The sequence below is a fragment of the Gobio gobio genome (assembly GCF_949357685.1).
Source record: "Gobio gobio genome assembly, chromosome: 9".
NCBI lineage: Eukaryota > Metazoa > Chordata > Actinopteri > Cypriniformes > Gobionidae > Gobio > Gobio gobio.
Window position 1 is genome coordinate 34,308,445 of NC_137115.1, and position 25,646 is coordinate 34,334,090.

General features: G+C 37.0%; 1 protein-coding gene across 1 annotated transcript in view; it reads right to left on the reverse strand.

The window, feature by feature from the left end:
• Positions 1 to 25,646, reverse strand: part of shank3a (SH3 and multiple ankyrin repeat domains 3a) — a gene marked incomplete at both ends in the record, with an annotated part of 329,579 nt that overhangs the window by 159,993 nt on the left and 143,940 nt on the right. Inside the window, 3 exons of the mRNA XM_079825457.1 lie at positions 451 to 528; positions 9,344 to 9,460; positions 24,365 to 24,532. Of these exons, the coding sequence (XP_079681583.1) occupies positions 451 to 528; positions 9,344 to 9,460; positions 24,365 to 24,532 (363 nt within the window). The remainder of the gene's footprint in view (positions 1 to 450; positions 529 to 9,343; positions 9,461 to 24,364; positions 24,533 to 25,646) is intronic.

Here is a 25,646-nt window from a genome sequence, read left to right on the forward strand (position 1 = left end):
AAACACCACCGCACACCACTGCAATCATCATAAACTGTAGTACTGCTTTATATATCAAATGTATATGTTCATGAACCATCCCTTTACTACTGATTAAATTATGTTTATAATCAACATTTCTCTTGACTCTGTCCGCTATTTTGAATAAAAATGTTTTCTGGGGTAGTTGCAAAGCATTCAATGGTAACTTAAATTTTGGCCAAATCAAGATATTGTTTCATTTAATTGTTTCTTTTATTGTTATTGTTTCTTTGACATCAAATGTCTTCTAAGTACGGAGCTAATGTCTTCATGGCATCAGAAGCCCAGTGTGAACTGCTCTTGCCCTTAAGTTAAATACAGTTTGGCTGTGTGGGCTGTGAACGACAGCATCAGTTTAAATAAGCTCCAGCTCCCTTGACTCTTCCACGGTGTTTGATCTCCAAGAACCCAGAGGTCTTGTGCTCTCACCTGGAAGGCAGTTTGGCTGTTGTAGTTCTTAATCTCCTTATTCGCCCCTCTGAACAGCAGCACCCTTGCGCAGCTATCCTGGAGAGAGACAAACAGATAGATTACAAGCGTCATGATAATTTGTCGGTAGTAAAACACATACATGGCATGTCCATGAAAATTTGCCCTAGAAAGTTTAGGAATGGAATGAGTGTGTTTGTGTGCGCGTGTCGCTTTCACAACAACAGAAATGACAAAACTGATGTTCCACTGGGACCAATTAGCTCACCAGCTCATATGTATCAGAGTGAAAAACACACACACACACACACTCAGAGAGAGAGGGAGACGCGAGCACAGAGCTGCTGTAATGGCAGTGTTTCTCTATGGGCATCTGAGACAGAGTGTTTAGAAGGTCAGCATAGCATCTGGCTATCATCTCTCTCTCTCTCTCTCTCTCTCTCTCTCTCTCTCTCTCTCTCTCTCTCTCTCTCTCTCTCTCTCTCTCTCTCTCTCTCTCTCTCTCTCTTCTCTCTCTCTCCCTCTCCCTCTCTCTCTTTCTCTCTGTAGACAGTTTTGACAGTCCACACACACATTTAGGAGCTGTGTCACACAGACATGACTCAGCTGGGACTAGTGTCCTAGTTTCCTAACAATGGTGACTAAACATCAGTGTCTTTTGGCCCACTAACACACCTTTAGTGGAATCTGTGTGCTGACATTTATTACACATGTAGTGCATTTCCTGTGTCCCTCTCAAACACACACAACTTAAAAGCATTTCCGGTAAAGACAGACAGATAACTGGCTATATAACCAACATTTTTTACAGATATACACTACAATTCAAATGTTTGGAGACAGTAGGTTTTTTTAATTTGCTTGTTTTTAAAAATATATATTTATTCAGTGAGGAAGCATTATGATCTATACATGCTGAACTTTCCATGCATCGAAAAATCATAAAACAATGTATAATTGTTCCCCCCAAAATATTGAGGATCAAAACTGTTTTCAACACTGATAATGTAATTATCAGTAATGAGGCTGAAAATTCAGCTTTAACACAGGAATGAATGGTTTGTGCGAATGTTTAAATAGATTATTTGAGAATAATATTTCACAGTTTTTACTGTATTTTTGGTCCAATAAAGGCAGCCTATGGTGAGACATTGCAGTGACTTCTCTTCTCTGATGATGTGTTAACTGGCGTGAGGGCGGGGTAATCTGTCACTCGCATGAGATTGACCAATAGCAAACCACAACAATCCAACCATCCAATCGATCCCCCATGGACAAAATCAAGTCCCGCCCCTATCTTGTTTGAAAAGCTGTTTCACTCTGACATTAGTTGTCATAATAGGTAAGAATAGACCATCGCAACTTCCGTTTCATGTCGACTTAATTGTAGGATACGGTATCTCACATGGAATGCTCATACTGAAATAAAAGATTACTACTACATGAAAAAGCATATAAAGTCAAACCACAAATTATTCAGACACCTTCAACATTTTCTCACATTATTTCAGTTTATTCGCTATAGTTTAGAAAATGGTAATAAAATATGACAAGAACTCAGAGTTAAACTGTTTTAGAACAAATTCATCTTGATAATGTCAGATAACTTTGATAGAAAGGTATGTAATGGATTACAATCAACCAATCAGCTGTCAGCTATTAAATTTAAGTACACAATTAGATAACACCAATTTAGGTCAACCAATTACCAAGCAATGCTTCATTTTGTTCAGTCTGTGGTGTAAACGGTTGCATTAGCAATTAAAGAAAAAACACTTAAGCAAAACATGGTCAGGTCAAAGTGTCCCAAACGTTTATCAATTTTACTGGTACTCCACTGTATGAAGAAGTATTGGGTATAATATGTCAGAGTTTACTTTATTTTGCTATCCTCTCTTTCATAAATGAACTATAGTGTCCTGCACCCACTAGTAAAAAATTATATCTGGTGTCTGAATCCTTTTTGGTATGACTATTATTCCATGATAAATGTGTCAAACAGTATCATTAATGTTATCATATTTGACCTTGTTAAGTTTGTCACATGCTATCTTGGAAATAAGAAATATTTTGTATTTTTATTCCAATTTTGTGAGATGTCGTCTCAACATACAGTATGACAGTCTTGTCAAATAATGAGTCAAGAAACAAACTGCATGGAGGACAAGTCAAGTCTTTTACATTGTGGGATACATCATCTGGTGCCATGCATTCTATACAGTACATACTGCAAACATAGCAGTATGTTAGTAGTATGATATTATGCTATTTGAAACAGCCTGTCATACAGGAGATAGAGTGGAGTGGAGCGCTGCATGTGTTTAATGCTACGGCTCTGTGCAAAAATCGATATGTAATTTCGACTGCAGAGTGAATTAACAGAACAATGATTGAGCTTCCACATCACACAGACGTTTTTCCCTCTTTCTTTCTGTCTTTTGCTTTCTATCTCTGATATGCTCATCTGCACTATTGATCCATTTAAAGGACACAAACTTTCAGAACTGAAAAATAATACGCTATTTACACTAATGCAAGATAATAAATCAAAAGCCATCGAAGCTGGAGCAGTCTGGAGAAACAGCAGTATGAATGAATTCGACCGGATGTGACCTTTTATGCCAATGGACTGAATGTCGGCGTGCTGGACAACAGAGCAACATGTGACCTCTAGTGGCGAAACTTCATAAGAACACAACTAAGTGACTATAATGGACATCACTATGAGACTAAACTCAAGTACATCTGAAATCTATATTTGTGAGTGGTTTTTAACCAGACCTCAGTACCTAATTTTGTTCCAGCTCATGTACCATGTTTTTGGAATGCTAATAAGAATCCTTAATCCTTAGTGTTACCACAATAATACACCAGCATACATTAAAGCCATAAATCATTCAAATGAATGGTTATGTAAACAAGATGCAAAATGTTGCAAAATGTGTGAGTTTTGATAATATTGAACACCTTAGCCATCACATAACATACTAACAACCACTCAGAACGTCTTAGCAACCACATAGCAACACCCTGGCAACCACTCACAACATCCTAGCATCATAGCAGTATATTTTGTATTTTAATTGCATATAACATTTCCATTCCTGCAGTTTTAACAAACTAATAAACTTAATGTGATGCATATTTGTCAGTCATACATAAATTAAATATTGGTAAGAAACATAACAATTCTGTAATATTAATAAATAAATACATTTGTTTTATGCACAATAACCAGGGCCTGTATTCATAAAGATTCTAAGAGTCCTCTCAGAAAACTCCTAATTTAGCTTAAAAACTTTTACGTAGGAGTCTTAGCATAAGAGCTATTCGGGACCGATCTGAGAGCAACTCTGAGCAAGGAAAATACAAAAACTTTTATCTTAGTGAAGAGGCGGGGCTGACCCCGTGACACAGTCTTTTGAAGACTGTGATTGGTTGGTTGTCCAAAAAGGGGAAAAAAGGAGTGCTTTTAAGTATAGGGTCTATTCTAAGCCTTCACTTTGAATTTACAAGTACAAAATTGTCCTATTTTACCGTTCTCTCTCACTCACACACACACACACACACACATACACACACACACATTATATATATGTACACTGAAAAATTAAATTAAGCATAATTACTTAAATTACATAATTATTTGTGCTCGTTTAAATAATTTAAATTTAGTTTTTTGATTTTAATTTTAAAAAATGAATTGGTTTTATGGGAATTGCATGTGTTTTTGTTTAAATTGAGATCAAATAAATTGATTGCGACCACTTACGATAACATTTTTTAGTAAATTTAACAAATAATTTTTTTCAGTGTATATAAATCCTTTTATTATTTACCATGCTGTTAATTTCCTATAAGGTTTTTGATTGGCTTAGAATTATAAACATTGTTCCACTCTTTCCAATTACACTGATTGCTGGCATGTCTATTTAATTGGTGGTTTGAAAGTTGGATTTAATGCAACAAACATGATCCCTGCACGATCTAATCTATAGCGTCTTATTAAGTCACTGTTATCCATTGTCTGCAACACATTTCTTCTCCCTCTTCGTCTTTCTGCCATTTTCTCCACTGCTAAAGAAACTCTTAAGCCTCTTAAAAGTCCTCGTCCGTGCTCCTAACAAATTTGACCTTAAGACCTCTTTTAAGGGTTAAGATGCTTTCTGAATTACTTTTTTCTTTACTAGGATTTTTTAGTTAATTTTAAGAGTAAACGCCCTCATTTCTAAGAATTTTCTTAGAATTTTGTCACTAGGAGCTACTCTTTGCATTAAGATTCTTTATGAATACGGGCCCTGGTTTTTATATCTATCATATAGGCCTATATCATTTATGCATGATGCTAAACTGACTATTGCTTGTTCCACAGCTAGCCATATTTTAAACATATTCATAATTTTGTATACATTTATTTTCTGTAGAAAATATTATTCAAAAAAGACCAAATTGTGTTATATAATGCAAATAATTAACGATAAACTATTCTTTTTTTTTTAGACATTTACGAATGACCGACACCTGTATCACATTAAGTTTATTATATTGTTAAAACCGCGCAATCCAAAATGTTGGACATTTTATATGACATTCAAATGTTTACATTTTTAATTTAGGCCTAAATACTTTAGTCATCATTATTATAAGTGTACTTTAACCCTAAACATCTGACAGTTTTTTTTACATGATTAATGCGACGTTTGATCAAGAGACCATGATGTAGGTTCTGTAAGTTTTTCAGCTTTTATTGTTTTCATGAAGACATTTGATCCTGACAAAGAGAGCAAAACCTGACATATGAATTCATATGAATTCACCCTTCTTTTTCACATCAGGTAGTCGTCTCTTCTTCTTTCACCTCCTCCTGTTCTCTTCATCGTTTTGGCACTATTTCACACTCTCTCTGTCTCTTCTATCATCGCCCTCGTAGATTTTCCCTCATCTATCCAGTAATGCCTCTCTCCTCAGGATGATACGTACTCTCTCTGGAAATCGATTCACTCTAACATCTCCTCTGAGCCTGAGCTAAGCATCCACAGAGTCTTTAAAACTCGCTATCACCGCTGAGCACTCATACAGACCACACTCACACACACAGACACACGCTTACCTATTTTCTGACAGATTTAGCAAACTCCTGAGGACATTTTTTAAGAATTGTCCTTACAGTACGGCAAGAAACTCACACAAACTCATAACAACGTGCATTTGTCTTGCTACATTGTAATTATACAACTATAGGTTCTACTTTTTATATTATATACTAGCCTTAAAGCTACACTATGTAACTTTTCCGTCCACTAGAGGTCGCCTGTTCAAAACGAAGGCGTAGTTTGATGACACCACGTTCGGGCGCAGAATCTTGGGACATGTGGTCTTCACCTCACAGCCGGTGGAAAAGAGTCAGGATAGGACTCGGGCAGAAATCATGTTGATGGATGCGATTATTAACATTACTGTAGTATGAAGCAGAGCAGGACCGAGTGTTGTGGAGCTGAGCAAAGCCGCAGGAGCGATTGAAGAGCGGGACTGTTATGGCATAGTCGCCGGTGGGACTTTTATTATGACACGGTCGCCGGCGCCACTTCCTCTTTTCCAGTCATGAGTATGAGGTAACGCAACTCTATTTATCGCATTAGATATATCTGAGTGCGTTGAAAAGGAAGTTATGACGTTCGCTTAGCGGCTGCTTTGACACTTGTTCACACTGAAGTGAGAGTAAAGCGTTTCTGCTAAATAAAACGGAAACCGAGGGTAACGCAGATATGACGCAATCGACAGGTGAGTCCCTCAAACGCATAGCTCACACGTCCCGGTTCCTTGGTTAAAATAGCAATTTCTCACGATTTACAAAGAGTTGGAAACATTTGGGATATTCTAAGTACTCAACTGAACAAAATATATAACACTGGCCTAGTGGTTTTTGGATATTTTATTGCAAAAATCTTTCATAGTTCACCTTTAACCCTAAATTACATTGTAATTATACAACTATAGGTTCTACTGTTTATATTAACCTCTTAATCCTAAATTACCAAATATTGGACATTATTCTCTTTATGAGCTATTTTTTCTTGTGTTAATGTTTTTGACATATTTACAGTAGCTCACTTCTTGCACTTAAATTATGTTAAATTATGTTAATTCTATATAAGATATACAGTAAATAAAATGATTTCATAAAAAAACGTATCTAATTGACTGGAAATATATATAAAAAATATATATATATATATATAAAATAGTATATAAACATAGATGACCATACAACTTGGGCTCTTAAAGAGTAATTTTTCCATTAAATAATGTCTCTAAAATGACTTTTTGATAGACTCCGCTAACTTCTGAGGACATTTTCTAGCAAAATTGGACATTTATTAGTCTTTTTATGATCCCTTTTTCCTTCTGAGAACATCCATTAAATTAGTTTTTGACAGATTTACCTTACATCTGAGGACTTCTCTTGCTCTTAAATTAGACTAATTCCATATATAACTATAGAACATACAATAAATTATAAAAAGGCACTTGTCCTGACCATAAAATACAGCTTTTGGATTTTTTAGACATGAGTTAATCTTTTTACGAGTCTCAAGATACAATGTTGACATTTCTAACTTCTGAGGACATCTTATAGCAAATTTGTCCAAACATTTGTCTAGCAATATGAAAGGAGACTGACCAACTTACTAAATAAAAAAAAAAAAAAGTTATATATATACTGTATATATATATATATATATATATTTTTTTTTTTTTTTTTTTTTTTTATTATATAACTATATAATATAGTTAAATATTATAAATACTAGTTGACCATTGGACATTATTTTACGTTATTTCATGTCTTGTAATGTCTCTAAAGGAGTAATTTGTCCTTTAGAGAATGTCTCTAAAATAACTTTTTGACAGACTTAGCAAACATCTGAGGACATCTCCAACAAACTGGTCCTTAAAGTATGGCACATGCACAAACAACCAAAGTCCTTTGCTATATTTATTGCATGCCACTTTTCCTAGATGTCTCAGCAGCTCTGTTTTCTGTTGAAGTGCATCTGTCACACAGCTCCAACACATCTGTGCTGTCAGAGAGATGTGAGATGCCTGGTGCAGTGCATGCAAGTTTGTGTTTGTGAAGCTTGAGACAAATATCTAACCAATCCTGAAAAAATGAAGTTACACAATATTGTTAGACATCAACGTAGGACTACGATCTTTCTTTAATACTGTAATATTTTTATGTTTCAGAAGTATAGAGGTCATTGTGTAGCGTCCTATTTTCTTAATATTTGTGTTGTTCTGATGTTATTGATCTGTTTGTATCTGACTTCTTCCAGACTGGATGTTACATTAGTGCAGGTCAGCTGTAGTGTAATCTCATTATAATGAGCTGAATGAAGATAAACAGAAACCACTGCTGTAAAATTAGTAAATAACACACACACACACACACACACACACACACACACACACACACACACACACACACACACACACACACACACACACACACACACACACACACACACACACACACACACACACACACACACACACACACACACACACACACACACACACACACACACACACACACACACTTGTGTGAAGACAATTGAAATGAAGATATACCCACAGACTTTGAATGCTTTTATGGGCTAACTCAAACCATAAAAGAAAGGTTTTTTTGCATATTAGTAATCATTATTACTATTATTTATTTATTTATAAATTGAGTTTCCAAGTAAGGATATCCCAATATGTTCACAAAGGCAACATTTTGTAAATTGTTTGCTCACTCTTTGACTAAAACTATAATTTAGATCAAATTCGTCACTGTAACTAGAAGCAAATCAACATATTAGAATGATTTCTGAAGGATCATGTGACACTGAAGACTGGAATGATTGGCTGCTGAAAATTCTGCTTTACCATCACAAGAATAAATTACATTTTAAGATATATTCAAATAGAAAACAGCTATTTTAAAATGTAATATTATTTTAGAATATTACTGTTTCTACTGTTTTTTTTATTAGATAAATGCAACCTTGGTGAGCATAACCAATGTTCAAAAACATTAAAACATCTTACCGACCCCAAACCTTTGGACAGTAGTGTGTATATATAGCATGTTTTATTATTATAGTATTGCATACCCTCAATTAAGGGGGAAACTGTATAAATGTAAATGTAAAAATGAAACGCTCTCAAAATTGAAACGTTCAGCCTATCAGTATAACCAATATATCTGCTAGTCTCTATATTACAGCAGACATTTAAGATGTACTGTAAAGCAAGTTCACAGAAACAATAGTGAGATTCAATAGCAAAAACAGTTTCATATAGCGAGAAAGGAAGAGAGAGAGAGAGAGAGAGAGAGGTCTGAAAAAGATAAAGAACACAGTTTTGTGCCTCCATGTGTTTTCAGGCGTTCCTAAAGGACTGTCTTTGTGTTTGTGGTTTGTGTGGGTGTGTGTGTGTGTGTTGTGGGAGCGTCCATTAATACTTAATAAGAGCAGAATTAAAATGCATGAGCCCACCACACACACAAACTCGCACACACACTCACACCTGAGGATTAGATCACTCTTTGCATTTCTGTGTGACTGCATGAACAATCTGTGACCTTGCTGCTTTGTTTTACGCTCATTAACTCTGATACTGACAACATATTATACATAATAAAAATTGCTGATGCCACGTATGCGTACAAATGTCTGCATGCTCATGTTTTACCTGGTTGAAAAGGGTGCTGATATTCCAGGCAGAATGATTGAGTGTGTCCTTGTGGGTACAGGAATCTGAGGCTGAATAATTTGTGTGTGTGTGTGTGTGTGTGCATGTTGTCCGGTTGCTAAGGGAATGCATACAGTATAATTTAATGAGTTACCTGGTTATAGAGAGCACACACGTGCAGGGCAGTGTTTCCAGAAGCGTTCTGAGCGCTCATGTCTGCTCCATAGAACAGCAGGTGTTCAAGATGCTGCACATGTCCGTGACGGCAAGCCTGACAAAACAAACAAACATAAAAAACTTTGTATTTGAGTGGTTGTTTCTGTTTTGTGTCAATTTGCAGCCTGCAAAGAACTAAAATCATGTAAAACAATAGCTGCTGCCTCTCTTCCATGCACACACACCTCGCTCTCACACCCTGATGTTCTCGGTTTATGAAATGAGAAAGAGCAGAACTGTTTGCCTTTGTTTGGTATTATCAATGTCACTTTTCTTTCCACCATAATTCAAAATGTGTCCTCTCTGCATACTAATGGAGTGTGGGATGTAAAAAAACTGCTTAAAAGCTGTCTGCCTGAGAAAGAGTGGAAAAGAGAGATAGAACTGGGCAGAATTAGTGACTGGACATGTGAGAGACTCCCAGGGGCCCCCAGCTGTGAGATCCAGCTAGTACCAATCGTTCTCCAGCACAGGGGCCAATTAACATTCACTGCTGTGCTTGCTCATCTTTGGACACGCAATTGGGACTCGGTCTTTGGCCGTCTCCTGCGGTTTGAAAACATTTATACGGTACTGTATGGTGACCCTCTGGACGTGGTGTCCAGATGCCCATATGGTTAATCCATCACTGCTAAGCAAGAAATCAAATTTAAGACTTTTTAAGACCTGAAGAAATGAAAATTAATACTGTATGCGCGTAAAGATCAAACATACCCATTCTCAAAATACATTATAGTATTCTTATTAGGCTATATGTAATATAAACAGTACTCAACTAAAGGCCAATTCACAGAGCACAGACACGTCTGTTGGAGTTTGTTGGATTATAGTGTGTTACCCTCTGTCGGTGTTTGTTGGCGTTGGTCGGGATTTGTTTTCTCCCGACTGAACATGTTGTTGGGTCGTGGAATGTCTGAGCAGTGTGGTATGATTTTCCAACAAACGAAAACAAACTGATGTAATATGACCTGGACACGAACCGTTGCCAAGACGATGAGGCAAGTCCCTTGCAAAGACTGCGTGTAGGTGCTGGGCGTGCTAAGTAAATTATCCTTGTAGTGAAAATGGCAGGTTTCTGGACAAATCAGAAGATATTCGTGAGAGAACACTGGACAAAGTTTGAGCGTGCACACGTGAAATCTGAGCGAGAGCAGAGCCATATTTGAAAGCGCTAGTAAGTTATGTCCTATAGAGTGAAAGAAATCCGCCTGCGAGCAGAGAGATTCGTTACATGGATACATTCTCGCTTTACAATAATGCGATCTCAAAATGTAATGCCACAGAAACGGCCTTAAATTAACTATAAAACGAGAAGACAATCATGTCCGAAAATTGCAATCTTTTATTTTTATTGATTAAAATGAACGGTGAATATCTTGTGTTTTTCCATGGGTGCTCGAGTTTGTCAGTGTCTGTTGGGGCAGTGTGAACATGGCATTTATTTTTTTATAAAATTCTAAATCCAACGGCCAACTTGTTTGTTGCCATTTGTCTGTGCATTGTGAATTAGCCTTAAAACAGTACTCCATACTAAAAATATACAAAGAGTAAACATGACAGACTAAATGTAGCATGTAATAGTGGTTATTAAATGTTCAAATCTAACATTCATAACTGGATGTAATGTGATCAAACAAATGGCTGTTCAGAAACAGAAAGTAGTGCAGCCTCTTTTGTTTACGGGGGTTACCGGGGTAACGGCTACATTTCTGCTGTTCCATAAGAAGAATTGGACAAAGTACACAACTCAGAAGTAACAGTAGTAACTGTGGAACAAAGAGCTTTTATAATGTTACAAAAACCTATAGAAATTAAACAACTGAATTGACAAAAAAAAGACAGCCACAATCATCTTCTTTTTTTTATTTTACACTCCTACTCACCCCCACATTAAAATTCTATTCTCCCACGATTCTGAACGCCAACTAAACAAAATAACGTGCAATTTACTAGAGGTTCTGAAAAAATATTAATTCCTGCAGTCTATTTAAAAATGTTTCATTGATTTGAATATATATATATATATTTTTTAAATCAGTTTGAATGATTCAATGACTCATAAATACTTCACTTGTTTCATTACTGGATGAATTTCACATTTTTGAATGAATCTCTTGAATGAATGATTCAATTACAAATACAATTTTTTTTAACAGTCACTTGTTGCCACCTGGTGGCAAAACAATCATTATTTCAAGCATCAAGTTAACTTTCAAAAGGTGTTTGCCGTATTTTGATCGTAGACATCAGTGTTTATATAGCCTGGATGCCAGTCGAATTTAGCCACGCCCACAACATTTGAGGTCGGGAAGTTCGGTCTGGACTTGATCCGTTGTGGAGCAACTATGCTCGAACCAGAGCTGTTCGGACCAATCAAATTGTCAGGGCGGGCTTTATACGATGATGGACAGATGATCAACAGTAAGGTAATCATTCACGTCACCAAAGAACACTTGGGTTGAATTCGTTCTAATCCTAAATGGAGAACTTGTTCGTATATGCATTCACCTTTACCATTTCTCTCAAAAATGATGATTGTGTTGGTAAGTACTCCGTGTATCCTTAAATTCTTTTTTACAACACATGCATAGATCGTTTACACTTATCTTCTTCTTCTACTTCTTCCAGCGTGCGTGCACTGCAGTTGAATTCTGACAACTATGCATCGCTCCGTTGCTCTGATTGGCTGTAGGTCTATCCAATTCAGTGCAGAGGCATTTCTTTACTGGTTAGATTGAAACACGGCCCATAATCACAGCCCAATGGAGCAGTATCAGACTCATATTCTGACAAGAATCTGAGTAAGATGACGTCAGGCTAGTGTTTATATGCTAACTGTAAACTTTTATCCCAGTACTTTGAAAAACGCAGAAAGAAATAATGATACTGTGTAGTTGAAAAGACTCTTTCTGAAGCTGTTTCATACCTATACATGATAACTGCTCTCTCTGGCTCACCGGCAGCACTAACGCAGATTTGAATGTTCCGGTATGATTTTTGTCAAAGGTTTAATAGACAGGCAAATCATTATCATTTAGGAAAGAGATCGTGTGGGTGTTTGAATCAAGATCGCAATCTTTTTATTATTAACCGTGCAGTTCTACACATAACTATATTAATTATGCAAGGTAACAAAAAACATATATATATATATATATATATATATATATATATATATATATATATATATATATATATATATATATATATATATTAGTGCTGTCAAACGATTAAAATATTTAATCGCGATTAATCGCATTAATGCCATAGTTAACTCACAATTAATCACAATTAATCGCACATTTTTATTTATTCTAAATGTCCCTTGATTTCTTTTTGTCCCATTATTTTTTCTTATTTTAATGCTCTTATCAACATAGAAAAGTGGATCGGCTTGCTTTGTTCAAATGTTTGTTTTATTGAAAACAACATTGGCATACTGTAGTGTTCGATTTCACACCAACATTCTCACTTGAAGCAGTCATTCACACTTGGAGCAAATAATCGCTCACACAATGTAACACTTGCTGCGTCCCAATTCGCATACTATCCGTACTAAATAGTATTCGAAAAAAGAATTAGTATGTCCCAAATCTTAGTATGTTGAAAAGAGTATTCCAAAGATTCCCGGATGGTTTACTATTTCCGGTCAGAATCCGAAGTGCAGATCGATGCGCACTCTAACGGCTGATATTGCCCACAACCCATTGCGAGATGGACGAGGATTCGATTAGAACTACAAACGCGGATAAAAAGTGTTTAAAAAACTACAAACATGAAGGTTACGCGAGTCTGACGGTTAAGTGGAGAGGATTAGATAAAGTGGTTTGAGTGAGCAATTATCAGTATTTAACTTGACGAAAAGATATTTATTCAATATTATCCACATTATATTTCTCCTTCAGCAGCATTGAGAACTTTTGTAATGATACGTTTGGCCATTAACTTTGCAAACACATGAGAGGAGTCTAAAGACCCACGAAAGGCAGATCAACGAGCGACTACATTTCTCTCCGATACGGTAGGAAATTAAATTGAAAGTGGGGGATTTGAACTGTGACGATGATTGACAGTTTAAGCGGTGACGGGACGCACGTAACAGAGTCCGTTAAAGATGACGAAGTAGTATGTCCCAAAGCTTGCATACTCTTCTGCTACACACTCAAAAGTATGTACTTTTTCTTCACAAACAGAGTACATACTTTTAGGACGTAGTATAAGTAGGCGAATTGGGACGCAGCCACTGTCCATCAATAAAAGGGTGAAAAAAAATACTTTGTTGCACAAACAGCCCCTTCAACAGCCCTTTCTAAGGGATCAAAACAGGGTGATACAAAATAAAATTACAAAGTGCACATGCAAGGTAAACTAGGACTCCGCCTATAGTGCAGTTAAACCAGGGGTCGCCAACTAGTGGACTCCGGTCCGAATCCGGACCGCGAAGCCTTTTGACGTAATGAAACAGTTAACGTTGCAATGCTCACTGTTGCGTTCAGACCCAGACGCGCGGTCAAGCATGCAGGTACACCGGACGCGAATGACGCGACATGCACGCCGCTTAATTCGCGCCGCAGAATGTCTATTTGCGTCTTTGCATTTACTTAAATCACTCGCGCAAAACGCTTCATTCGCGTCCGGTGTGAATGCACCATCAGAGCAGAAAGCAGCGCTCAAGACAAGCACTTTTAGTTGAAGACCCCTGAGTTAAACCATGGCATAATACGTTTCTCATTTCGGCGTCTCACGCTTGCCATCCACGTCTACTCTTTTAATGGCCCAAACAAGTGTGGGCAGCCGCAGCGTGCCTGATGTTTTGTTTCCGGTCTAGCTACATCCGGAGTGGTGTTGTAGTTTTTCTAACGTTACTAGTTGCTGCAACAGCATGTGAAAAAACTACAAAGTTTGTTAGACCAAAAAGAACGTTAATCTCGCGATAAAAAAATTGACGCCGTTAAAATAGGTTTGCGTTAACGTCGTTAATAACGCGTTTAACTGACAGCACTAATATATATATATATATTAGTGGTGGGCCGTTATCGGTGTTTATTTATTATACGATACTCATTTTCTACAGTATCGATATCAGCTGCGCTCTCCTCTCCGACCGACAGCGAGTTGACACGCACCCGCCTCCTCTCATTCAGTCCGTTTAATCCTCTGAACATTGCGAACACATGTTCTGCCGGATTTTTCCTCATGACCGCGTGTAAGTATTGGTATGACCGTTCTGAATTTCGAGCGGGGTTGCACATAACGTTAATTCTACTAATTCCCACAGATTTCGCGCTCGCATCTGAAGCGCACACATACCGTAATAAAGCCGCCTCTGACATACAAGTGCAAAAATGAGCCTTTTTCCAGCTTATTAATGGTCAAATACACTCAAAAATGTCTCAATGCCCATCTGGGTGAGTTTTAATGTAAACACATTTGTAACCAGCTCACAGGAACAGTGGGATCCATGCGTGCGTCAGGTCTTAAAGGGACAGAAGTTATTTATTATTCAAACGACAAAAAGACAAACGATCACTTACGAGCACACATATTCTGAATGCCTTCGGCAGAATTCAAATGAGCCATTTTAACCTGGATTAATCTAGATTAATTCCAAGATTACAGTGAGATTAATCTAGATTAAAAAAATTATCTATGCCCACCACTAATAGCATATATATATATAAAAGTTACAAAATATTAACTTATTTAACTCTATTTAACCGTCTTTTTTCTTCCATTTTGCCATCAGTTTATCATCAGTGTTAAACAAATGCAGGTAAATAATTAGACTTCACAACACGTGACCCTACAAGAGTGATTATTGAAAGGCTGTCTGTCACCTGCAAAAAAAAAATCACATTTTAGAGAGAGAAAAAAAACCCCTCCACTGATTTTCAAAGCTGCTAACGACTTTCAACTCGAGGACCTCTAAAAAATTATACTCAAGTAAAGTACAGATACTCAAAATGTTTACTTAAGTACAGTACTCAAGTAAATGTACTTCGTTCCTGTCCACCTCTGTCCATAAGTGCCATCTACTATCAGAGAGTGAATTAGCATTTTCATTCAGTGCATCTCCTTCACTCGTTCCGCCATGCTTCTCAACCATGTTGCAGTTGTTTACATCAGAATGCACATGCCTCTTTTGTCACGGCATACACGCAGTGTTGTACATTTTAACCGGTTGATGGTAAAGTATTCTAAAAAAGTTGTTGATGATAATATGTTGTTGTTAGTAGTAGTCGTAGTAGTAGTAATAATAATGATAATAATAATAGCTGTTGTTAACATGATGGCATTATCACTGTTAATAATAATAATAATAGATGTTGTTGATGATAATGTGATACTACTTTTAGGTAGTAGTACTAGTAATAATAATAGTTATTGTTGATAATGCGATGTTAGTAGTAGTTGTAGTATTAGGAATAATAATAAGAATACCAACAATAATGATATTAATTGTTGAGGATAATACAATAGTATTACTGTTAATAATAACAGTTGTTGTTGATGATAATGTGATGTTACTGTTGTAATATAGTACTTATAGGCCTGGTTTCACAGAAAGGGTTTGGATTAAGCCAGGATTAAGCCTTACTTCAATTAGGGCATTTGAGTAGCTTTTATAAATGTGCCTAAGGGAAGAAGAAGAAAAAACATTACTGATGTGCATCTTGAGACAAAACAATGGCCCTTATATATTTTAAGATATGTCAGTGCAATTGCTTTCAGATAAAACAGCTCAAACATGCATTTTAGTCTGGGACTAGCCTTAAGCCTTGCCTGTGAAACCGGGGATAGATAGCTGAAAGCATAATTCAATTAGACAAAATATTGAAAAGTTGGCTAAAGGGAACATAATTAAAATGCTGTCTAGGTAGGCGGTGTATAGGTTTTTGAACAGAGCTAATGTTAGCTTTAGCGCCACATAGGGCTGCACGATATTGGAAAAAAATTACATTGCGATATTTTTTTTCCCAACGATATATATTGCGATATTGAGAGCCATCAATCCAGGCTAAAGTCAATAATTACTATTCCATGATTTAAATAATTTCACTAATAAGCAAGCTTCATTACAAGGTCACTTAATATTTTATTCCAAAATTAGAACATTTCTGTAAACACAAAAGCAGAACACATTTAAACAGAAGCTTTCCACCAACCCCCCTGATTGGTTTACAACAATATAACTTAAAATAAATATATTTTTTATAAAACAACTTATAAGCATTTTGGTTGAAGATGGATGGATGGATGGATGGAATCTTTTGTTTTTAAGTCAACTTTTAAGTAAAACGGTGTTGGTCATCATCATAATCATGTCTTTAGCGATATGAAACGTTTTTGCGTCTGTTATTTCTTTCTGTCGTTGAGAGCCTTTCTGGTAAGGTGTCACACTGGCAAAGGCATCACAAATATTTGTTTGTTTTGGTTGACATCCAGATTTGACTTTGTATTCGTCGTAAAGAGCTTTGTGGTGCTGTTTTAAGTGATCAGACAAATTGGTGGTGTTTCCTTGTTTTGTGGCCACAACTTTATGACACTTCATGCAAAGTACCTCTTTTTGGTCAACATCCTCCTTTTTGTAGCCCAAATAGATGATTTAGACTTTCTTTTTGGTACGAAATCCTTTTTTTTTGCGGCGGATCCTCTTCATTGCGCAGTTTTAGCAGTGAATGTTGGCTGTGAGCGGTGAGCAGCGGCACAGCGAACCAATCACTGTGCAGGCACACGGAACGTGCATGTCACCCCAGCAACAAGCCACACAACAAACTCGTGTTTACTGTGTGCTACCGTTCTCTTAATACACCATGGGCTACTACCCTTCACATCGCATGTTCCGGTGATGTGACTATCGATCACGTGCACATCGCGATGTCGATGTTAAAACAGAATATCGTTCAGCCCAAGCGCCACAGTATGCTTGTATAGACTGTTAGCTACAGTATAATTGACAACGCATAATGGCAGACAGAAAGAGACAGGAATGAATGTGTTCAGATTCACATTTAGCAATTCATTCAGTGATGTACAATATACACATCCATTTAAAGAGACACACACAAACACACACACTGGCAGATTTGCCAGGATGACTAAAATATAAACTATTGTGATGTGTGAAAAGCAGCTTCATCGAGACACACACACTTGGCATTTGCTTGGGTTGCCATAGGTTTTCTTTGGAAATGACAATTGTAGGTCAGACAGATGGATGAGAACATTAGAAAGAAGGGAGAGTGGTGAAAAAATAAATATTAAGATAAGAAAAGTGCCCACCTCCCCACACCCACACACACAAATCAGGCCTGTCAACCATTGCTCTCTTTCTGCACACTTAGGGCAAGACTCCTGAGGGCAGTGTGCATTTATGAGGTGTAGGTAACATAGTTTAACAGCATGTCTGTCACATTTTTAGGCCTGATCTAATTTGGGGAATGAGCCTCAGGTTAAACACTGTAAACTCACAGCGGCAGCAACGGTACAGCTGTGTGTGTATTTACGTACACGCAGACACACAGTCCTATCTGACCTAGCAGGTCTGTACACCCTAAGGGCATCTATGCCTCCCTCCATCCATTCACCCATCCATCCCTTTCTAGACGTGATGCTCTCAGCTGCGGCTGCAAAATGATTGTTTTTCATAAACAGAAAAGAGAACGCAAGCTCTCATCTTTCCTCTCTCAGGGTTCCTACACAATTTTCATTTCAAAATTCCATACTTTTCCAGACTCGAATTTCCAGACTTCCTGCAGATTTTTCAGACCATATTTAACTTGTTCTGATCAAATGTTTTCAAATTCAACTGCTAACAAGTGTTACATTCTAAAGATTTAGTATTGGCGTTTTTGCCTTTTATTAGGATAGGAAAGTAGCTAGACAGGAAGTAAGGTGGGAGAGAGATGGGGGCGGGATTGGGAAAAGTCCATGAGGCAGGACTCGAACTCGGGTCTCCCAAAGCACAACAGCACTACATGGCGACGCACTTACCCACAATGCTATCGGCACCGACAAGTCTGTTACACTCGGAGTCAAAACCTCTATGTAGGCTATCTAATATTTAGAAATCCTATATTAAAATATTGCCTTTTGTGACCTTTACGATCAAAATGCTAAATCAGTCACAATTTTTTTACAGGGTTATTAATTTACCCCAAAATTGAATTTCTATCATAATTTACTTACCCTCATGTCATTCTAAACTAATAAGACTTTTGTTAATCTTGGAAATCTTGGACACATGAAGATATTTAAAGGATTAGTTCACCTCAAAATTTACTCACCCCAATGCCATCCAAAATGGCAACCAACTCAGTTGGATTCTCAAAAACTTAATTTATCTTTCACTGAAGAAAGTAAGTCATGGATATCTTGGATGGCATTGAGGTGAGTAAATGACACTTTCATTTTGGGGGTGAACAAGTCCTTTAATAAAGAGACTGAAATCTCTCAGATTTAAAATATTAAAAATGTTAATATAATAAACTTATGGTTTTGAAAGACATGGGGGTGAATAAATGACAAATTTTCATTTTGGGTGTACTATTCCTTTAAGAACTCCACCATCGACTCCTCAAACCCAACTTGCTTTCTCAAAATACAAAGTGCTGTGTTAACCACTGTTGAACTGTGAAAAGGAAGGAACACACAGGTCTGACCTTTACTGCCATAGCTAGGCTACAAGTTTTTCATTCATAGAAAAAAAAAACGATTGTGTATATATTTATTATATACATTTAGAAATTCTTAATTTTATATTTAGAAAATGAAATAGGGACAATAGTCTGGAAATATAAATATTTTTCCATACTCTGATTTATTTTTCCATACTTTTCCAGACCTGGAAATTACTCAAATCAAATTCCATACTTTTCCAAACCCCGTAGGAACCCTGTCTCTTAAAAGGGCAAAAAAGAAACACAACAATAGATTTGCATATCCTGAAGGAAATATCAGTGCTTGCAAAGCAGCAAAAATACGTTTGTTGTAAAATTAGGAGAAGAAAAGCCAGAGAAAAGGAAGACATGAGACATGGGACATGGGACAAGGAAGAAACTGGACACTCATTAATGGCAGTTCAAACAGGGCTGCAACTAATGATTATTTGATAATTGACAAATTTAAGGATTATTAAGTCTAATCAACTATAATAATAATAATAATCATAATAATAACAACAACAACAACAACAACAACTATTTATTATTATACATTTATTAGGACTGTATTGCTTTTTTATACTAACTTCATTAAAATTAATATAAATATTGGTGTTAATGTTAATAAAACAACAACAACAACAACAACAATTATAAATATAGCTGCAAGCAGCAATACCGGGGCCAAGCGCAAAGAAGAAGACAAGACATGCCAAAATATGCTGGCAATGTCAGATCAACTGCAGCAATGAGCAATTAAAGACCTATTAAGGTGATTTTAGGCAAAATAGCTGTAAAATGATACAGTCAATAAATAATGATTTAATGATTTATCACTTTTAACCAATAGGTGGCACAGTTACGAAATTGATGTGGTGAGGTCAGAATAAGGGAACAATGACACATGCAAAGATTGGTGTCAATATATCAAAGCAGGGTGTCAATATAGTGTAAATATGTCATTGCAGAGATATAGCCTCAAGAGGCCTTTTCATTATAAAAATGGACCACATGGCGGTGCTACCGTTTAAGTAGCTTAAAGGCATGGTGCTGATGGCAAATATCAAGTTTCGTAATGATACACCAATTCATTTGTGAAGCATAGCATTTTATGTCATAATACTGCATTGTAGTCAATGGGAATTTCATGTTTTGTTCTATTATAGCGCCACCAAGTGGCACAATCCTACCATTTTTTTTATGTGTCCTCGGAGTGAGCCCATACATGTCTGTGTCAATTTTGGTGAAAATATCTCATTTCGTTTTGGAGTTATAGACATATATATGAAAAAACACATGAAAAATGACTGACACCTGACTTTGATTGGTTTTTACACCCCCTTACTATCAATATTTTGACATTTGGGCTTTACCTATCGACCTATGTTTCCGAACTTCTGACGCTGGTTTCGTCTCGATCGGACTAGTGGTTTCGAAGATATCAGCTAATGTTTTTAAAGTGCTAAATTACAACGCTGCACAAACAATACGCCGAAACCTAGCAAGTCTGGTATCGTTGGACTCGGCGAGGATTCAGGAGACAAAAAAACTTACTCTCATGAAAATAAGTCTAACTCACCTAAAGTTATAAGCATTTGGAAAAAAAAATTCTCCACTAGGTGGCGCTGTTTCGAAACTTCTTGGGCTCATTCAAGGCATCGTGTTGATGACCCAAACCGAGTTTCGTAACAATCCGTTCATGTGTTCATAAAATACAGCATTTTAGCACATAATTCAAAATGGCCGACAGCCAAAATGGCCGATATGGTAAAATTGAATATCAGACGACTCGGCATGATGTCCTGAATCTAACTTTTATGATTTTTGGACAAACGGTTCAAAAGTTATAAGCAAAAACAGCCATTTTTTGTAACTCCGGACCAGTAGGTGGCGCTGCGCCGAAACACTGCATGTTGCCTCATGTCATGCTTGTAATGAGATGTCCCAAGTTTGGTTTGAATACGCTAAAGCGTTGCGGAGATATTGCCTTAAGTGTGTTTTTGCAACCGCTACGTAAAATTTGTTTGCGCGTTTATCGCAAATGATTTGACGAATCAACTTGATTTGCAAGATTTTTTGTCAGCATGGTCTGAAGATGATCTGGTTCAATTTTCGTGCAAATCGGATGAACCGTCTAGGACGAGTTCGCAAAAGTAGGTTTTTCAGAAAAATTTAAATGGCGGGAACATTTTTATGACGGAAAATGACGTCATAGGGTGCAATCGAATCGTCTTGAGCCAAGGAATCAGAGGGAAAAATAATTTTGTTTCTAGCCCTTATGGTTCAAAAGTTATTAACATAAACATGAATCAAACTTTGGACTGATGGTGGCACTAGAGAGATTGATTTAGAGACTCCAAATTTGCTATATTGACATTTCAGACTGTCTTCTATGAGTGTGCCAAATTTCACAACTTTTTACCATACGGTTCTATGGGCTGCCATGGACTTCTATGGCGGTAGAAACGGAGGAATAATAATAATAATAGGAACGGGAACGGTTTCAATAGGTGCCTTCGCACCTTCGGTGCTTGGCCCCTAATTATTATATTATTATAATTATTATTATTTATTAGGACTTTATAGCTTTATTACTAAATTAACTAATAGGAAACTACTAATGTTGATGACACTTTAATAAAATAATAATAATAATTATTATTATTATCAACAACACAAACAATAATATTAATATTCTTATGCATGAAGTTAGTATAAGTAAAGCTGTACAGTCTTAATAAAGTCACCAACGAACTGGTGAGCAAATCTTATTTACTTGCCAAAGCCAATTTTCATTCACATTTTGCACTTGGCAAGTATTAATTTTAGATCCTGAGTGGATTTTAAAACAAGTATGGATATCCTTCCTTCACTGATATTCTCTCCCTCACCCTTTTCAAGCTTCGGAAAAGGTCAGATGTCATGAATGCAAATGTCATGCACCAGGGGCTGCTAACTGAGAGAAATAGTTTAGAAGTGAGTGTGTGCGCCTGGCCAGCCTCCAGAACATGGATAGAGATGGAGTAAAAGCCTCTGGAAGACAATCTCCTACTGTATAAGCCTGCAGTAATTCACAGGGTCAGCCGATTGTAAGTCAACTGTGACCTGACCGTGTGTGTGCTCTATTTATTGTAGTACCCCCCCCCCCCCCAAGTCTATTTGTAATGTTCGTCAACATTATTTGCACCAAAAACAGCCGTAATTTAGTTATTAATTTCCCATCCTTTCTTTACCCTGAGAAGACCCAGCATGCTTTTATGACTTCTGTGCGCAAGTAGTTCACTCTGGCCACGTTCACACAACAGCAGAATACGATTTGAAGTGAAGTTTGAAGTGCCTTGAAACGCGCAGCATTATTCGATGTGTTGACGTAATTTCCCCTGAAACAGGAAGACAGGGTGGGACATATCAAGCAGCTCCTCACCTTTTTTAAAACAGCAAATAGTGTTTCGTTTATATCACAGTTTGACTACAAGCCTCTCAGCTCGGTAAAGTCGCAGTTTCCTCCTAATTTCGAACCGTTTCTCATCAAAATCTCCTCCATATCGCTTTGAAATACAACATTTCAAATGGAATTCAAATGGGTCCGATATGTTTAGTTGTCTGCGCTGACTCGTGCATGTGATCCGCTCTGTGCTCTCGTGTCTCTGGACCAGAGCAGACTGTGTGTGCGCGTGAAACGAATGTGAAACCAGACTTAATTTGCCTCAACTGAAAGCATATTTACACTGTCTGAATCATTCCATATCCCCTATATAGTGCACTACTATGTGCTATTCACCATGTAGAAAATAGTAAATGTGTGAACAAGTGACCGATTTTAGCCGCAGCTTCAACATCTATTAGGGGGTGGGATGCTTCAGATTCTAAGGACCAAGTCCGTGTGGTGTCATAAAAATCCGTGACCCATTTTAGCGGAAGTGAGACAAGTTTGGAATGCTTATATCTCCTAAATGCGAATTTTGTCATTGTTTTGGAACACACCAGACGTTACTGTAAGTTGCTGTTTGAACAGAACATTTCGAGATTCACACCTGTAAGTAAATGCGGTTGTCGGTGCAAAAAACTGACGGTGTGAATGTAGCCTCTCTTTTTCATCAACAAAGATGAGCTGATGAATACTGAACATGGCTTTACAAATCAATCAAAAGTTTGGGCTCAGTAAAACATTTTTTGGTTACATTTTATTTGTGATTCCTGATTCCTAATTTATTCCAGTGAGGGCAAAGCTGAATTTTCATTAGCCATTACTCCAGCTTTCATTTTCACGCGACTCTTCATAAATCATTTTAATATGCTGATTGTCATATGTTCCCTATGTCATGTCTGGATATGCTCATTTCCACATATTAATATGTTTAATATTTAAAAAATGTAAACGAAAAGAGGCAGGGTTGTTTTATATTTCGTTTTGTTATAAATGTATGCAGTGAAGAAAATCAATGTACGCATTGCCTGAAACTAATTTTGTGGCTATTAATATGTTTATGATTTTTTTAATGAAAACAAAAAGAGGCAGAGTGGTGTTTTATAGCATATTTCATTTTATAGTAGCCTAAAATATACATACAGAGATAACCGGAGTAGCCAGAGTGAGCTGAGTGACGTTATTAAGAACACAGCTGTTCCATTTGCAGAATCACCGGACTTGCATCCTCTCTTTCTCGGGTGTTAGTTTTCCTGAATCAAACTTGGCAAGTCCTAACTACCAAGGACGCAAGTCCGAAGTTCGCATACTTGGTATTGCAAAATGGCCCTTGTGTTTCCTTTGCTGCTTTGTCAGTCTACCAATGTATCATGCGTGCTCGTGTTCCCATTGTTGACCTGTTTTGCTTTTGCTTCCTTTTATTAAAATCACTCCTGCACCTAGATCTTACATTTCTGTCTGCCTTCCTAGCTCCATAGTGTTACACTGATTTGGTCCACAAGAAACATTTCTTAATATTATCAATATAATAAACAATTGTGCTGCTTAAGATTTTTGTGTAAACCATGATAAAAAAAATATCAGGATGAACAATGAATAGAACGTTCAAAAGAACTGCATTTATTTGAAATATAAATATTTTGTTACACCACATTAAAAATACCTTTAATGTCTCTTTTAATCAATTGAATGCATTCTTATTAAATAAAAGTATTAATTTCTTTCCAAAAAAAAAGTCTCAGTGTCCCCAAACATTTGAACAGTATGCAAATGTGGATGGTGAATGTAGTTGTGATGGCAATCCCATGACGATTTCTGAATGACAACATTTTGCAGCCTAGATTTATAAACGTTACAACAAGTGTGTTACCTGGTGAATCTCCTGCCAGCCGTTCTCGTCCATGCAGCCCACCTGAGCGTGATCATGCAGCAGGAGCTCGCAGCAGTACGGGTCGCCCCCCACCATAGAGCTGTGATACAGAGGAGTCAGGCCACGACTGTCCTTGTAATCCGGAGAGGCGCCCAAATCCAGCAGCGTCTGCACACACAAATTATGTTAATTTCTCTAATTTATGACTGACTTTAGCCAGTTAATTTCCCTGCCTCATTGCTCCAAAATCCTGCCCTTAAAAGACAAGTCAGCACACCCAATGTTGGCGAACGTGACCATAAAAATTGACTGTCACTGTCAAGCAGCAGCACTGCACAGTCAGATTCTTTTTTACTTTTAACAGCACCTCAGGCTGTCACTGAGACAATTTCAGCGATATATGTCAAGCATTAGGGACATTTTCTGCATACTATTCCATAAAAAAAATCACATACAGCATATCTTTAAGTGCCTTGCTCAAGGGCATGAAGGCGAAAGTTCATGGATCACCCTTTGTGGGGTTTGAACCTACAACCTTACCAGTCACTTTGCCGCTGATCCTTGCAGAGTTACTGCTAGCTCCTACGAGTTTCTGTGATACAATATGCATTAGGCGATCAGTGAACGGACTGCGGGCAATCTGTGGGTGTGCTATCTGAGGCTGAGACTAGAGTGCACCGCAGAACCTCATAACCGATGACTTAAAGCCAACCCGATTTATTAGCTGTGACAAGTCATCTAAGACTCATGTTATGAGTTCACATTCAAAGAGTTTTTATATTTCATCGGAATAACGGCACTTTCACGCAAGCACAAATCAAGGCTTATTGGTTTATTTTACCAGTTTATTTATCATATAAATTAACACACTCTACATTATGAAAACTGGTAAAACAAGAAACTTCGCTGAAAAGTAGTGAAATTTCTATTAGTAATTCTAAATTATGATAATGTTTTTTATTACATGGTTAATGTTTTGATTTATTACAGTTCATTATATTAGAAGGTTCACTCGCAGATTCAGTAGCAGCAAACAGTGCAAACCGCTGGCTCTATTACACTTTCATTTTAGCAGAACATCGTAATGAAGCTTACTAAAATCCAGCTTACATGTTTTCGATGTCAGCGCTTTTTTCTGCAGTGTAGAGACTAGAGTGTGCGGGTGCGCATGGTTGCCAGATTGCGAAGATTAAGTAAAACAACCATAAACCATAAACATGAAGGCTCATAGAGGCTTATTAAAAATCTTTTTTGATATGCTATTGCTACATGATATGATATT